The sequence below is a fragment of the Neomonachus schauinslandi genome, chromosome 8, assembly GCF_002201575.2.
Source record: "Neomonachus schauinslandi chromosome 8, ASM220157v2, whole genome shotgun sequence".
Classification (NCBI taxonomy): Eukaryota; Metazoa; Chordata; class Mammalia; order Carnivora; family Phocidae; genus Neomonachus; species Neomonachus schauinslandi.
Genome location: NC_058410.1, coordinates 31,791,257 through 31,809,431, shown reverse-complemented (window position 1 = coordinate 31,809,431; position 18,175 = coordinate 31,791,257). Strand labels below are relative to the sequence as shown.

The 18,175-nt window shown below is 36.8% G+C and overlaps 1 protein-coding gene across 2 annotated transcripts in view; it reads right to left on the bottom strand.

The window, feature by feature from the left end:
* Nucleotides 1-1,472: 1,472 nt before the first annotated feature.
* Nucleotides 1,473-18,175, bottom strand: part of MOXD1 (monooxygenase DBH like 1) — an 86,467-nt gene continuing 69,764 nt past the window's right edge. Inside the window, exons 10-12 of one of the 2 annotated variants that reach the window (XM_021693269.2) lie at nucleotides 13,860-14,002; nucleotides 3,427-3,595; nucleotides 1,473-2,959 (exon numbers count right to left, since the gene is read on the bottom strand). In XM_021693269.2, coding sequence (XP_021548944.1) covers nucleotides 2,759-2,959; nucleotides 3,427-3,595; nucleotides 13,860-14,002 — 513 coding nt within the window. In that variant the 3' untranslated portion in view covers nucleotides 1,473-2,758. Of the gene's footprint in view, nucleotides 2,960-3,426; nucleotides 3,596-12,628; nucleotides 12,848-13,859; nucleotides 14,003-18,175 lie in introns of those variants that run through there. The other variant, XM_021693270.1, reaches the window with a different exon arrangement.

Genomic DNA, 18,175 nt, shown 5'->3' with positions numbered 1-18,175 from the left:
GATAGATAGATAGATAGATAGATAGATAGATAGATAGATAGATAGATGATAGATATAGTTAGATGGATAGATAAGTAGGTAGATAGATAGATGATAGGTAGATAGAATTCTGAACCATCTGAAAATAATTTAAACAAAAAGTTGAAGACATCTGGCAATATTCATCAAAATTCAATTTATAATTAATTCAAAAGTCTTGAAACAGATAATTATTAATTCTGTGATTTCACTTATAGTAATTTATTGTAAGGAAATACTTATAATCACAACAATGTTTATCATACTGGAAAACAGGAGATGGCTATGTATCCAACAATAAGTTTGGGTGAGCAAATTGTACAGTACAATTATGTACAATGCAATTACCGTGTTTCCCTGTGTCCTTCTGTTTGCCACTCATCATGGGACTCCCTAGCCATTAAGATGAAGTTCAAAGCTCTTAATAGGTTTGCCTCTGTGAACTGCATCTCTCTTATCACTACCAGGACTCTCTTGATCCTGCCTGAAACTCCTTCAGAGAAAGTGATCATCCAAGATACCTTCAACCTCACCCAGCTTTGGTGAATACTGGTGTCATCACACATGTTTTTCCCACCCTTCCTGCATTAAGGATCAAAGCAGGGACCATCAGACATGGAGACTCTGTCCTCCTTTGGGTCTCAGGCAATCCTGCTAGCCTAGGAAACAGGTCATGCAAAGTGACCAAGGGCAGAGTAAAAAGCCTGGGCTTGGGGCACCTGGGTGGCTCAGTCATTAAGCGTCTGCCTTCGGCTCAGGTCATGATCCCAGGGTCCCGGGATCGAGCCCCGCATCGGGCTCCCTGCTCGGTGGGAAGCCTGCTTCTCCCTCTCCCACTCCCCCTGCTTGTGTTCCCTCTCTCGCTGTGTCTCTGTCAAATAAATAAATAAAATCTTAAAAAAAAAAAAAAAAAGCCTGGGCTCTTCAGGAAGGTCTGCTCATTGTAAGAGCAAACTAACTTGTAATCTGAATCCTACCAAATTTTCAACAGATAACCTATTTTAATTTCAAATAGTCAATGCCTCAAAATTATAGATTCATGAGAATTCCTAAGAGAAGAATGTCAGCTTCATTATTAGTACATCAACTGGAAAGGTAGATTCCCTGAATCCACCAATGCAAACTTCCAAAAGCTGTGTATCCCTTTCTAGCCTGTATATTCACCTTCCTCACTAAGAACAATGAAAACAAATATATTATTACATAATTTCCAAAGGAAATCACTTTACTTTGACATCTCAAATTCAGACTTTCTGAAGTAAAAATAAACATGAAATTTCAAATAAGGAGTGTTTGGGATTATCGTGTTTCTTACACAAATATTTGGATGGAAAATCATAAAATTCGATATAGCACTTATGAAATAAAAACAAGTAAAGTTAACTATGAAATATGCTTCATAAATATTACACAGATTTCATTAAGTCGATAAATTCTGAGAACCAAGAAGGAAACACTCCAAAATACAATGTTTATTTAAAAGACGATATAGTTTGTGTTGAAGACATTGTTTGCAGGAGAGAAAGGGCTTACAAATGGAATACAAAAATGCAACATTCTCAATCCTTTTGACTGGACACATCAGTCCCGGATCTCTTGCTTCTTTCAAAGAGTGTACAAGATTCCACACAAACATTTAATTTTATTTAGTTTATTAATATGAGCCAAACAGACTTAGCTTAAGAAATGAGGAAAGGACACACAACAAGATTTGGCTGAACTACACAAAGGGAACCTAAAAAGTGACAAGATTTTCCATTGGTGACGGTTTTTCTAAGGAAAGTTAGTTTATTAACTAACATAAAAATAAATCTACCTTAGCAACTGTGACTTAAATTGAGTCAGGATTCCACACACATGACACTCAACATGGTCAGTGAGGTGCTGCAGGGACCTCCCACCCTCCTAGGCTGGCTTGTACTACCTGGCCTTTGACCTGGAACCTCATGAAGGACCCCTCACAGCACAGGGTTTGCAGCCAGCTACATTTCCTCCTCAGCCTCCAATCCATTATGTATCATTTCTGTGTTTCCCTTAGCTTCTTTCTTTTTAGAGAGTGACAGAACTCAAGAAAAAAACTCACCTGGTCAGCACTGAGCAGGGAAAATACTTTGAGATGGGTTTGGGGTGGTTTGGGAATACCAGTAGACTCAGATAAACAAAGAAGCTAGAATGGGCATCACTGAAAAGCACTGAGGTAAGGGGCCCATCAGTTTTTCACAGAAAAGGGCAGAGCTGGGTTAACACTGAAGGACAGAGAGGACCATTGTCACACTGCGGAAGTCACACCCAAAGAACAATAAAGAGGAAGATTAAAAAAATTAAAAAAAAACAATTTTAAAGAGGAAGAAACATGGAACAGAGCGTACTTTCTTTTACATTTTTAAGGTGAAAGCATTTTAAGAAAGGAATCTGGAAGCCAAATCACCAATTAAAAACTGAAATAACGGTAATGAGTCTTTAAATAAAATGAACCATGGAAGGAAATAAAGACCTCTTTCACTTCCACTTGACTTTGTCCAAATTGTTGAAAGGTTGTAAGTCAGTCCAGTTTTGCTTTATTGGCAATGGATACATGTTATCTGACATATCTGAGCAAAAGAAGAGAACCCAATGGACATCTCTCAGGTAGGCAGGGAAGGATGGACGTAGGGAGGCAGGGCGTGTGTGACTGGAAGTTCTCCACAGGCCTCATGCTCACTCTTCATGCCCACAGTGTCTTTAACCCGACACGTTTGGATCACAGGAAACACCGTCCCCCGGCACAGAATGATGACCACAAGCGTGTGCTGTGCAGCATGCTGCCGAGTACCATGAAGCCCACGAGCAGCTCAAGAGAGCGATTTCTGTGCACAGAAGAGGAAGAAGAGGTTCCACACACCAAAGGCTCTGCTTTATACGGTCTTTCCACATGGGGAGGTAATGCTGTCATCCCTTGAATCTGAAAACCAAAGAGTAGACAATGCCAATGATTGAAGAGAAGGTCTTGCTCAGCTCCCCGACTTGGGCAGGGTGAAAGGGATCGGTGGGAGGGGGTAGCTGCCCAAGGAGTCAACTGTCAGGGGCGTCGGAGCCTTAGGACTCGGAGGGAGGTGAGGAAGAGAGCCAGAGGCGCCTTTGGGAAGAAGAGATACAAACTCAGCTCTGTTGCTTTTTGAAGCCCTCATCTCATCCTATTCCTGCTTCATTGTGACCTTAGTTGGACAGTCAATCTTCCAATCAGGAGTGGAATCAGGAGTTTTCAGTCAACGCAAGCAGTTATTGAACAAATAAATTATCAGACATATCAAAAGACAACTGAAACATCGGATTTATGGATATTTGTCTGTTCCTTAGATTTTTACCTGTTGGGATTAGGTAAAATGTGACATCTGGTTTCTCCAAAGATGAAAACAAAGTAGGGCTTACCGACCACTCTGCATTGTCTGTCTTGGAGCATCTCACGTTCACAGGCAAGCTAAGGACAAGCTTGTTGAAGGAAAGACCTTCCTTCTTAGCCCATTTAAACTTATTCATTGCGTCCATGAAAGAAAGGTTTTTATACTGCTTGGGGCTTTTGATAATGAAGGGCCAGGTCCTGAATTTAAAATAACCACAATTAGTCATATTCAGAACAAAAGCATTACATGTCTCCATTACTTTTAAACATTCTAAAATAGACCTCAGACTTGTCCTGTGTTACCACATAAAAAACCTAATGCAAAGGATTGATTGACTCATCAGCAATTGCCAGAAGAAATACGCATACCGAGTAAGGAGTCTTTTGAAAAAAATGAAATTCCTTATTTTAGTAGCAGATAGGTACTACTCTTGGATAAATGATTTTGACTCAGAAAGCTTCCCCCAGTTTCACAATTCCTTGCTTATTTGTTTTGTCTCTCCTTAACAATATAGCTGGTATGCATTCCGGTCTGCAGAATTTAAAGTTAATGGAGTAATAAAGAAATGTGTTACTGGAAGACATAGAAATTTCAGTTCCATAGAGTTGAAAAGCCTGACCCCTGCTGGCTGCCCTGTTTTGACTTGCCTAAGTGATAATAAATTTTAAAAATCTGAACCTGAACCAGTATTTTTCAAATTTTACTGAGAAAAAAAATACTCTGCAGAAGATATAGTCTGGCTTCTACTTGCTGCTCTAAAAAAACAAAAACACATTAATGCCCAAAAAAGAAGAAAGAAAGAAGAAATCACAGAAGAATGATACAATCTGCTTGAAAAGATACTTCTTGAGTGATGTTTTTCATTAAATGTAAGTTTTATATTATTGATTCCTAAAAAAAGGAAAAGTGTAAGTGTTGGCAGACCACAAAGATTTACATGAACTAATCCATGGTCCTTCCCGGAGATTATCATGGGCAACCAGCAGGTATTTGGCTCCCATAACATCCCAAGTAGATGTTCCAGGGGTTCCAGTAATTACCTACTAATTAACCCCAAGGAATTTATACTTTTAATATTTGATCTTCACAATTTATTTTTAAAAAATATTTATTAATTTATTTGAGAGAGAGAGAGAGTGTGCATGTGCAAGCAGGAACAGGGCTTTGGGGAGCAGAGGGAGAGGGATAAGCAAACTCCTCAATGAGTGGGGAGCCAAACGCAGGGCTCAACCCCACAACCCTAAGACCATGACCTGAGCCAAAACCAAGAGTCTGACGTTCAACCAACGGAGCCACCCAGGCACCCCTACAATTTCTTCATTTATCTATGCCTTTAATTACTCTCACACACACAAGCTACTCAGGCACATTGAATTACTAGCTTTTTAATTAAATTAACCATCCTTTATTGATCTTTTAGAGTTATGAAAATAAATTTTTAATGTCTAAAATAAAATTATTGCCCCCTTACTCTAATAAGTGAAAGAGAGAGAATCTGAAGCCGACTCTACAATGAGCGCAGAGCCTGAGAGGGGCTCACCCCACAGTGAGATCATGACCTGAGCCAAAACCAAGAGTCCCTGGCTCAGCCAACTGAACAACCCAGGCACCCCTACAATGTCCTTTCAAATATGTGGAAAGCTACAGGTAGGTTTTATTAAAAATTTCAAAATCAAATATTAAGAATAAAATTTGCTTTTCAAAGAGATAAGGTGTCCATCTTTAAAAAAAGAAAATCAATTTCATAACCAGTGAGAAATGCTGGAAGGAAATCATCAGCCTGTAAGCCCCTGAACCACCACAAGGTGGCACTGGCATCCGTACTAAAGCGCTAAGGGGGACTAAATTGGCTGCGTTTCCCCCAGCCTTGCTGATGAGTGAGTAATGCATTGTTGTACATAGATGAAATCTTTAAAAAGTTTTGCTGCTATAATAAATCAGTAAACCAGTATTTTTTTTTGTTTTAGATTTCACAGCATAAATTAACAAAAGTGGTATAAACACACTTGTTAATTTACTATAAGTGTATGGAAAAGGATGTAGAAAAAGTTCACATGTTCGGAGACCTCATGACCTAGGGCTGGTGACCTGGGCACGTGGTCCTGAGCCTCTCTGAGATGGCAGCTGGACTCATATTTATTGTCTCCCCTGCATTCCTGCTGACTTTGTTCAGGCCTCTATTTAAATGACATCACACCGATAAACCTCCTACCCCTTCCAGCCTATCCTATACTGCACTTCCGGATTACCCCTGGAGAACAGGGAATGGAGAGACAGAAGGAGGAGAAATCCTGAAAAAGTAAATATTTATCCTGAGTATTTTTCCTTAAAACACTCAGCTTTAAACCAGAAACAGGTAACCTTGAAGTAGCAAGTTCTGCTCTCATGGGGACTGGGAGTTGGTTAGGAATATTGGGAATGGGTTAGAAATTAAAACAGTCTCATTTCTGTACATCTGAGCCGTGTGTAAATGTCTACCCAGATGCATATATAAATAAGAGGGTATTATTTACGAATCACTGTAGTTGATAAAGACAAATTACATTATGACTTAATATTGGTGAGCAATTTTCCTTTGTAAATTTAATTGACAAGTTGATTTAAAAATATATATATAAATGAAATGAACTTAGACTACCCAAAATAATTTTGGAAAAAGAAACAAATGACCAAGTTTTGGGACTTACATGGTCTTATTTCAACACTTATTATAAAACTATGATAACAGAGTGTGATATTAGAGTAAGGCTAAACATGAACATCAGTGAAACAGAATTCAGAGTCCAGAAATAGTCAGTATATGATCCAATGATTTTCAACAAACATTCCAGGGTAATTCAATGGGAAAAAGGTAAGGTTTTTTTTTTTTCATCAAATGGTTCTTGAATAACTTGATATCCATAGGAAAAACTGTGAACCTCAGTATTTACCTCAGAACACACATGAAAATTTACTCACCATGGATCATCAATCTAAATATAAAAGCTAAAAACTGTAAACTTTTTAGGGGGGAAAAAAACAGGAAAAAATTGTCATAACCTTGGGTAAGCGAAGACTTCCTACACAGCATATCCAAAGCACAAAATAAATAAAAAATGATAAAATGGGCTTCAAAAAAATACCGTTAAAAAATGAAAATGAAAATCTCCACAGATTAGGAGAAATTAGTGGTAAAAATATATCTGACAGAAAGCTTATATCTTAAGTATAAAGAACTCTAAAAATATAAAGAACTCTTACAACTCAATAATAAGAAAACAAGTAACCCAACGAAACAATGGACAAAAATTTGAACAATTAAAAAGGAACATATATAAATGACCAATAAGCATGTGAAAAGAGGATCAACATTGTTAGTGATAAGAGAAATGGAAAATAAAATCACAATAAGATACCACTACATACGCTTAAAATAAATAAAATTTAGGACTTCTTATACATTACTGGTAAGAATGTAAAAAGAAACATCATTTTGGAGAGTATTTTGAGAGTCTGATGAGTTAAACAAATCCAGTGATTCCAGAACTCCATGCTAGTCCAGAAAATGGAAAACATGTCTATACAGAGACTAATATAATACTGTTCATAGCAGCTTTCTTCATAATAGCCAGAGACTGGACACAATCCAAATGTCTTTCAACTGGTGAATCAATAGATGAATTGTGGTATATCCACACAAGGGAATACTACTCAGCAATAAAAACGAGTAGACTGCCGGTAGAGGTACCCACACAGATGAATCGCCAAAACACCCCGAATCCAAGAAGCCAGGCAGAGAAGAGTACATACTGTAGGATCCCATTTTTATAAAACCTAGAAAAGATCGAACTAATGTAGTGATAGAAAGCAGATTTGCAGTTTCCCAGGGCTCCGTGTGCGAGGTGGGACTGTCTCCACATAGCAGGAGAGAACTTATGGGGGTGATGAAAATGTTCTATATCTTGTCTGTGAAGGGGTGCATTTTGTCATAGGTAAGTTCTACCTCAAGCAATGTGACTTTAAAATAAAATTGTAAAACAGAAATAAAAACATACCAACAAGCCAATGAGAAAAAAGATATCATGTCATACACTTGATAATCTAATTGTTAAAGAAGAAAGCCAGGAAATCTGACCTAACAAGGTATAACTGAATCCTTTCAACACTCCAAGAGTAGAGGAACGTTGGGAAGCCCACAGTAAAGTTGTCTCCCTGATAGAAGAGAAGCTTCCGGGCCACAGCAGATTTGACCGCATGACGTAAGGCCTCAGACATTCCTCTATGGAAAGGGATTCAGTCCCAGCCAGTTAGAAAACTTCCGCAGGGGGCCGTCTGGCTGGCTTGGTCCGTGGAGCATGTGACTCTTGATCTCCGGGTTCTGAGTTTGAGCCCCACGTTGGGTGGAAAGATTACTTAAAAAGAAAACCTTTAAAGGGGAGCCTGGGTGGCACAGTAGGTTGAGTGTCTGACCCTTGGTTTCAGCTCAAGTCATGATCTTAGGGTCGTGAAATCGAGCCCCGCATCAGGCTCTGTGCTCAGTGCAGTCTGCTTAAGACTCTCTCTCCCTCTCCCACTGCTGCTCCCGCACCCTCTCTCTCTCAAATAAATAAATCCTTTAAAAAAATCTTATAAAAAAAAATAAAACTTCCTCGGTAGATTTTCTTAAGAACATCTGAGGAAGGAATAACCCATCCACTGTAATCCAGAGTATACGGTCCCACCTCTATACCTCTATCCCCAGAGCCCTTTACCCTCAAAATATGGTAAAGTGTGTACATAAAATATGTCAGCCAAACCTCAAACTGCAGTGTGCAGAGACAGAGGGCTACTGTCACATTTGCTTAGAAGGTAGACAAGAATTCACCCACATTTTATCAGAGCAAAGAGACGTTTTAGATAGAATTAGCTCAGCATAAGCAAGAAATGACATAACAAGCCCGCAAACATAGGGAAAGAAGAAATTATATCACATTTCATGAAAAGAGACAGAAAAAGCTGACTCTAGAAGAAAATATAAACCAATTATACCAGAGAGAATTCTCACAAGTGTTTCATGTGCTAAGTTTATTTAATAAGAGCATGAATTTCATTAAACAAGAGCTCACATACAGGAATTTAAAACAACAGAATGAGATGAAAAGGGATGTAGTAGACCAATGGAAATAAATTTAGGATAAAATAAATTTAGCACCAAATAAATTAGAAAAAGCAAGAAGCAGAAGAACCCTTCCAAAAAATTGTAAGAAAAAGCACTTGTAAAAAAGTCCAAATAGATTAGAAAACACTCTGTAGATATAAGAAAAAAATTTTCCCTATAATAAGTGCTAATCATAATCACAAACAAGACTAAATCCTACCATTTTATATTTTTGCATCATAATAAAAAGAATAAGTGAATATATGTAATGAAAGAACACATTGTGTTTCAGGAAAATTTAACACTGATGTTCAACCCTGAAATATGTTCAGTTTAACTTACGAATTCTACAGGTAGATGAAGAATATTACCATTCATCCAAAGAGAGCTCCCAAGGGGAAAAAAATGGTATGGCCCCAAAATGTTATATCCAGCCAAATGCTGTCCAGATATAAATGCAGAAATTCACACACACACAAAAACCAAAACAACAACAACAACAAAGCAAAACACAGGGCATTTTAAAGCACTTGGAAACCCTTCTTGATGAACCAACTTGGAAATAACATTCTGATGAATCAAATCAAAGAGTCGGAAATGTAGATATCCTGTAAGATTAGGGATTACCACTAAATCTATTAAACTCTAAAAGTTGCATTAAATATTGTGGGAATTTGGTTTGAGAAATAAGTGGGAAAATTTAAAATCTTGAAAATACAAAAATTATAATCTAAGTAATAAATATTTGGAGGTATGGAAAAGGGACATGGGGGAAAATGTGAAAGTATGAATGTCCTCATCTTTTATGATCTGAAGTCGAAACATGTAGTGAAACAAGTGTGTGCAACATTTTAATGTCTTTTATAATCTATGTTCTCAACATTTGAGACCCTTTTATGAAATATTACCTCTCATGGCTAAAAACAGTAACAGCAACCACGTTTATCTGAAGTTCAACAACTGTTCAGTTTTAGCTTTGTGTTTTATATAAATTTTTTTAAAGATTTATTTATTTATTTGACAGAGAGAGAGAGAGCACAAGCGGGAAGGGTGGGAGAGAGAGAGAAGCAGGCTCCCCGTAGAGCAGGGAGCCCGATGTGGGACTCGATCCCAGGACCCTGGAATCATGACCTGAGCAGAAGGCAGATGCTTAAGCAACTGAGCCACCCAGGTGCCCCATGTTTTTATATAAATTAAACAAAATTAAGATTTTGTGTTATTTAAAACAGTATACCAAATTATCATCTTTATAACAGCAATCTATTCATCTTTATGGCAACACCCCCACAGAAAGACGTCTGTAATAACATTCAATTAATGTTAGCATTGTTTATTTCTAACAAAATTTGAGGTGATAGCTTGTGCCTTCTTTTTGAATCCTTTTTTTCTGCATTCCTTAAAGCCCTTATAACAAGCCTGGGGGATTTTTACACATTATAAACATGAAGTGAGTTTTCTTACAAAGAAAAATATACACACATCCCCTGATTCTTTTTTAGAAATGGAACAAATTACATCAAACTTCCCATCACATAAGCCTCACTGGAGCTACGTAGACAGGGTTGATGTGTGGTGCAGCAGAGAATACAGAATTTATCTAAATGCATGATCTAGTCTGTTTTCTGATCTTTATGAGTCCTTTTGTTTTTCCTTAAGCCCTGCTAGATCTGTAGGAGGCAGAGGGAAATCGCAACCCCTCAAACAGACAGATCCTGAGACAGGATGTAGTTGTCTTTACGTTTCTACCAGCTCCTCCTCTGATCCTAGGATTGTTACAGAATGTTTAAAATAACTTGTGAACCCAACTAATCATTATGTTAAAGGCATGGGATAGGAGAGTAGGGGTTATATATTATAGGATATTCTTCTTGAGTATGGTATCCTGAAACAAAATTCACAATATTCTCTTCAGTAAAACAGAAAAAAAAAGTCATCCAAGCCATTTCTCTTTCTGATCTTTTAGCCAGTACCTTGTTGGTCTGGCTTTCAATAACATCGATGTCAGTGGGATGAACTCACTTGAAAATCTGATTTAAAGCCTAAACATGAATTTTACAAGAGAGGCTCCTTCTCACTTGTATTTTTGAAGAATAAATAAATTTAACCATGTAGTTAAGTGGTTTTATGTGGGCAGTGACATCTCAAAACTGGCCTGGGTCTGGGAAGCAATTCTCCCTGTCATATAAGTAATGAAAAACCCAACTTCAATATTTCCTGGGAGAGACCAAAGGCATGGACTCTAACACAGCTCACTGGAACTTGGGAGTGGAGCGTTTTCAGAGGATTTACACAGGTTGAACACAAAAGAAAATAATTAGGTTGTAGAATACATTTTGAATCATCACCTTATAAAACAAACAGCTTTGAATGTCCACTTGCTTTCAACATGCTCTCAGATTAATTCTTGAATAGGGAAATTTTCCAGTCATTATGTAAAAAAAATATTCTAAAGGGAATAAAAAGGCTACTAAGTCTAAAAAAAAAAAAAAAAAAAAAAAAAAAAAAACAGGACTGTAGGAATGCCTGGGTGGCTCAGTTGGTTAAGCGTCTGCCTTCAGCTCAGGTCATAATCCCAGGGTCCTGGGATCGAGTCCCACATTGGGCTCTCCCTGCTCAGCGGGAAGCTGCTTCTCCCTCTCCCTCTGCCCCTCTCTCTCAAATAAATAAATTAAATCTTTGGAAAAAAAAATAAAAACAAGACTAAATCCTAGTGTTTTTAGAATGACATCTTATATACTGTTTTGATATTCATTACCATTTGTATTTTTGCATGTGTAATTATTTATTTTGAATAAAAAGGCAGATATCTATCTCCCTCTCTACATCAGAGACACAACAAACACTTGCTCCTCCATTGATTATGCACCATCTGATGTGGAATAATCTCTGAATCCCTCAGTTTCCATTTCCTCGTCTACAAAATTGGGATTGCAAGTCCTACTCTACCTATTAGAATTGTCTGAAAACAAATTAATTGAAATTATACATACGGAAATACTTTATGAACTACAAATGAATTTACATAAGCATTTTGTTATTTGTATTTTAGTACATACAGACTTCTGGTGTCATTGGGTTGTCTGGGTAGGAACTCACTAGAACATATTTACAGATAGTATAATTTAAAAAGAAGAGCGCTCTTAGTTCATCATTTACAATCTCTATAATATTTTGGAATAAAAAGTAGATCATAATCACATGCTACTTCACTGAATGCATTTGACCACATTCTCATGACGTGTTTTTTAATCCTCTCCTTAAACATAGCCCCTCAAAAATTTACGTGTACCTTTCACCTAATTATATCAGTCTCTTTCATTAGAAAATTCTTCCTTATATTAAAACAAAATCTATGCCCCCAAATTTCCACCAGCCATCCTAATTCTTCTTTGTGGTGTTGCTAAGAATGAATAAAATTCTTTTATCTATGTCGACCTTAATATATCCAAAACACAACTTTCCATTTCTGCTTCAAATATGTTTCCCTACAGCACTCACACATCACCATTTTCTCTTTCCTCTTCTTTTTCCCTCATCACCTCCCTGAGATGGCGTCAACCAGTGGGTCCAGCATGTGCTACCATGAGAAGGTAACCTGCTTGTAACTGTTTCTCATCAGCTCAACTGCCACCCCCTTGGTCCCAGACACATTCATCTCACAACTCAACACAACTCAACATCGCGATCACAACAGTCTCCTGGTTGGTGGGGTTTTTTTTCCAGTCTGGTGCTCCTAGAGTCTTTTCTCAATTCAGTGGCCAAATCAACTTTGTTTCTATCCTACAATGGCCTCTCTTTGCACTTAAAACCCAAAGTCCTTATGTCGCCTATAAAGTCCTACATGATCTTTATGTCGCCTATAACATCCCTCTTGCTGTCAGACCTCCTCACTTACCCTCTACCATATTGCACCCTGTTCCAGCCACACTCGCCTTCTTGCTGTTCTTTGAACACACTACGTTCATACCCACCCTCAGGTCATTACATTGGCTTTTCTCTCTGCAAAGAGTACACTTTTTATCTTTCCATGGCTAGCTTCTCATCACTTAGGTCTCTGCTCAAACATCACCTCCTGCCATGGACTGAATGTTTATATCCCCCCCTAAAATTCATATGTTGAAATCTTAACACTCAAGGTGATGGTATTATGAGCTGGGGTCTTATCCCCTCATGCGATTAGCGCCCTCATAAAAGCAGCTTGAGAAAGCTCCCTCTTACCCTCTGCCATGTGAGGTTGCGGTTAGAAGACTCTATGAGAAAGTGAGTCCTCACCAGACACTGAATCCACTGGCGTCTTGATGTTGTCTGGTTCATTGGGTTCTCAGCCTCCAGACTGTGAGCAATAAATTTCTGTTGTTTATAAGTTACTGTGTCTATGGTACTATGTTACAGCAGCCGGGACAGACTAAGAGACCTTCCCAGGGAGGCGTTTACCACCCTACTGACGACAGCTACATACTTTCTTCACTGTCTTATTTTCATAACATTTACTAATATCTGAAATTTTATTTTTATATTGTTTCTTACCCCTCCCCCACTCTAGAATATAGTCCCAAGAGGGCAGAAATAATATATATCTTGTTTATTCTTTTATCTTGAGTAGTTGCTATGATGTGCTATTGTGCAGAGCGAGTGAACATAGTAGTCCTGAGAATTCCATCCTTAGAAATGCTTGTTTGGAAGGCTGGACTTTGGCGGGCATCAGCGAACCTAAGTAGTAAACAATTTCCCATACTGATATAAAACTTTCTCTAAATAAAGAGTGACTCACTGTGCCTCGACTATTTGGACAAACAACGCAATTTATGTTGACCATCTGCTTTCCTTCTAGGAGTCTAGATTTTAGTACTCACTAGGCAGAGGACACCTATATAACCAGCCCTCAATAAAAACTCTGGGTGCTGAGTCTCTAATGAGTATCTCTCACTGACAACACTTCATGCATGTTGTCATACTTCGATGCTAGTAGACTTGAGTACATTCTATGTGATTCCACGGGAGAGGCCTTTTGGACACTTGTACTGGGTTATCTCTGGACTTGGCCCATGTGCCTTTTCCTTTTGTTATTTTTGCTTTGTGTTCTTTCTCTGTAATAAATATTAGCCATGGATACAATAATAGGCTGAATCCTTTAGGTCCTCTTAGAAAAATCACTGAACCTGGTGGGAGTCTTGGGGACCCTGGACATACCAACCAAGAAGCTCACCTTGTCACCCCAGCTAAAAATAAGTAAACAGAACAAGACTTAAAAGAATTCCATAACGTGGTGATAAATCCCAAATGAAAATGAATCCCATCCTTCTCTGAAGTATACGACCCCACTATGAAATCCGTTTACTACTTACGTGACTGGCCTATAGATCTCCTTAACACCAATGAACTGAAGTTGTTCCATGATGTCTGGAATACTTGCACATCGAGTAAGATTAATTCTTGGGTAATAAAGAAGATATGACAGACACATTTCATTTCTGGTGCTTAATCCTCCCTGAAAATGGAGATATTTTATTTAGAAAAGTTATGTTCCACCAACTCTGACACATAGAGCACACAGGCCACCAATGTCATACAGTTCCATCCAATATTGAAATGTAATAAATCTGAAAGCTGAGTAATAATAATCTGAGTGACAATTTGGTTTTTAAAGAGGTAGAGACACATTAAAAAATTAATAGAATGATTTCCATCTCTTAAAAGTTGCCTTTCTTAAACAACCTAATAATCTCTGTCAAGTTCTGTTCGTAGGATGTAAACTCCTCACCACAGTGAACATTTGAGAGGATTATGGGGATGTTTGGTTAACATGATACCAATCAGTCGGGTTGATGGAATCTTTGCCTGAATGCACTGAATTTTCTATAATCTTGTTGTCATGTATAAACATCAGAAGACACATACCACAGAGAAGTTAGAGTTCACATTTTAAATCAAGGTAGTAAATTAGCTACTGAAAGTAAAAAGATCAAAGCTCCTCCGGAGAACAGAATCTAGAACTGTTACAACATATTATCTACAGTGTTGAATTTTCAACACTGATCTGCACTCAGAAAATAAAAAAGTTACCAGCAGAAACTGATTGTGAGAAGCTACAGATGCTGCATTTAGCAAAAACTTAGAAAGAGATAAAAATATGCTTAAAAAGCTAAAGAAAGATGCTCAAGTAATTAAAGGCAAATATGTCAAAAATGAGTAAACAAATAGAGAATGACACCAGAGAAAGAAAACATAAAAAAGAAGAAAATAGAAATTCTAGAGTTAAATGTTACGGTCATTGAATAAAAAATTCTCAGGATGAGTTTAACAGCAGATTTGAGATGGCAGAAGAATCAGTGACCTTGAAGATAGAACAATAGAAATTTTCCAATCCGAAAAACAGAGAAAGAAAAAAAAAAACTAAAGAAAGTGAAAATATTCCAGAAAATACCTCAAAATACGATATTAAATGTTCCAACATATATGCAATTAGAGTTCCAGAATGAGAAGGAAGATAGAAAAGGATAGAAAAAATATTTGAAAAAATAATGGCTGAAATCTTCCTAAATTTAGTGAAAAACACTTACAGACCCAAGAAGCTCAACAAATACCAAATATAAATATGAAGAGAGCCATACCTAGACACATCATAGTTATATAGCTGAAAGCCAAAGACAAAGAGAAAATCTTGAAAGCAGTAAGAAAAAAAGGACACATCACATGCAGTGGAACAATGATACAAATGAGAGCTGACATTTCATCACAAGTGATGGAAGTAACAAAAAGATACTGGGATTACATATTTAAGGGCTGCAGGGAAAAATAAATCAACCAAGAATTCTGTATCCAGCCAATGATCTGTTCTTCAAAAAATGAAGGTGCAAAACTTGGCAGTATTGTTCATAGTTCTAAATTAATGCAGTGGCTAAAATGCAATGATTTTACAAATTGCAAAACACAATGTTTTGCACTTGATGAGCAAAGCAGGATTGGGCAAAGGGAGAAGCTGATTTACAAATGAGGTTACAAGTGATGCCTCAGTAAAAATAATATTTAATTTATCCTTCAGCTGGGATGGCTATTTGGAGTGGTACTAAATTGTAGGAAGGGAGCCAGGCATTTGTATCTTCCCATGAACCAGTAATCGGCTGCTGGCTGCCCCACTGCAGGGAGCATAACTTCAAGTGGGGCATTCCCTGACACCAAGGGCAATGCCCAATGAATGACATGGTTGTGAGTTATCATCTGGTATTTTCAGTGGCTGGGTTTTAGCTGTGCTGGCCCTGAAGAGGGACAGTATCCAGGCAGACCACCAAAATATCCCCTAAAATAATAAGGTATGATGTCTGAGGTAAAATATTTCATGCAAACAAAATCATATATAAGGCATGAGACAAATAAAGCCAACACCAATGGACTAACTGTCCTCTGTGCTCATTTTTAATTCTCCTCTTCCCCATCCTAATTGAAGATGAGGATTATTTTACTATTTGATTTATCATTCTATTGCTTTTCAAACCCTTTACATTCCATTTATTGACGTATGTATGCATCCCTAAATGACATTTTCATTTTGTATGTTCTACTTTAGATACATGACATCATACCTATGCCTATGGTCGGCTGCACACTTGCCATTTTTGTTCTTCCGATACATTCGTGTTAACATACGTGGCTTTCATTCATTAATTTTCACAGATATATACTATAAATATATTCTATGGACATATTATATTGTATTTATTTGTTCTCTTTTTGATAAATAGTTGAGCTGTTTCCAGCTTTGTGTTCCTGTGTTGTTACATGCTACTATGAATATTTTACATATTTTCTCCTGGAACCCTTCCTGCAAAAGGAACCTTAAGGTGAAATCCACACAGGAATGGAACTGGGTAGAGCATCTATGAATCTCCAACTTTACCAGATGATGTCATGCTTTTCCCCAAGGTGGTTTTATAAATTTACATTTAGCTGTGTGTGAGGACTCCAGTCTTAGAACATTGGAATTGCAATTTTAAATATTGCCAAACTGATGGGTATAAAATATCTCCTTCTGGTTTAAATTTGCATGATCCTGATTTCAAATGAAATTTCATTTCATCCTTTCATATGTTTATTATCTATTTGGGCTTTTATTTCCGTGAAACGTTTGTGTCTATTGCTCTTTTTCTATGGTCTATTTGTTTTACATTACTGATTTATGAAATTTCTTTTATATGCTGGATACTAATGCTTTATTAATCTATGTGTTGCATTTTTTTTTTCAGTTTAAAACTTGTCTTTTCACTTACTTAATAGTGCTTTTTGGCAACCAAAAGATTTCAGGTAGTCAAATTCATCAATCTTTTATAGTTCGTGCTTTTTATGTTTTAAGTTCTTACTACCCCCAACATCATAAAAATATATTCATATGTTTTTCTCCCAATTGCTTTAAGATTTTGCTTTTCACATTTAAATATTTAATCTACCTGTGACTTGTTTGTGTATTGTATACCCAGTTGTGCTAGTATTCTTTAATGGAAAGTCCATTCTTTCCCACTTAAATGGTTACTGTGTCTGTTCTAAACCAAGTTTCTGTATAGGGGGTTTGTAGGTCAGTCTCCAAGATTCCTATTACGTACCTCTATTCTAACTCTGGACCCAAATACACTATCGATCACCATGGCTTTAAAATAAGCCTTCATATCCAGTAGCTTGTCTCCATTTTTTACTTTGTAGTAGTGTCTTGCCCATTATTAACCCTTTGCTCTTCTATGTAGATTTCAGAATCTATTTGCTCCATATAAAACCTAAAACTGTAAAATTTTTAGAAATATGAAAAAATAAGAGAAAATCTTCACAGCTATGACTAGGCAAAGATGTCTTAGTTAGGATACCAGAACCTCAAATCATAAAATCTCTCTGAATTTTTTTTTACTGAAATTATATCAAATTTATAGGCCAATTTGAATAGAAGGATTATCTTTATTTTATGGAACCTTTCTATCCATGAACACAGTATCTCTTCATTTCTTTAGGTGCACTATAAAGTTTTGCAAATAAAGATTTATAAGTTTTTCCCCATGGAGATCAAGCACATCTAATGTTAGATTTTATTTCTATAGAACTTAGAGTTTTAAAATGCATTTTCTTGAGATAGTTTCTTAACTATTCCTAGTTTATAAAATGTATTTATACATTTAGTATTTATGCTAAAATACAGTTAGTTTTAGATATCAATTTTGAGGAGGTTTTTGATGTAGAAAATTATAATATCTGTGAATAATGTGTTTTGCTTCTTTGCTTCTTCCTTTGTGATCCATATGTCTCATTTTTTTCCTTTTCCAGTACAATGTTGAATGGAAATGATAATACATATCTTTGTCTTCCTTCTGATAGTAAAGCAATACTTCTAATATCCAAGTAGTTTGATATTTGCTACAGATTTTCATAGCTAAGCTTTATCTGGCTAAGACAATTCTCTCCTATTCCTAGTTTATAAAATGGTCTTTTTTTATTACTCACTTAAATCTTATGAAGGCTCTTTTTCTACCCCTATTGACCTGATCACATGTCTTTTTCCTTCAATCTCTTAATGTAGAATGGTATTAATATATTTTCTATTTTAAACCAATTTACATTCCTTAGCTAAGCCCAAACTGGTCCTAACATTACATTTTTTCCCTATCATTACATTTATATATAATGC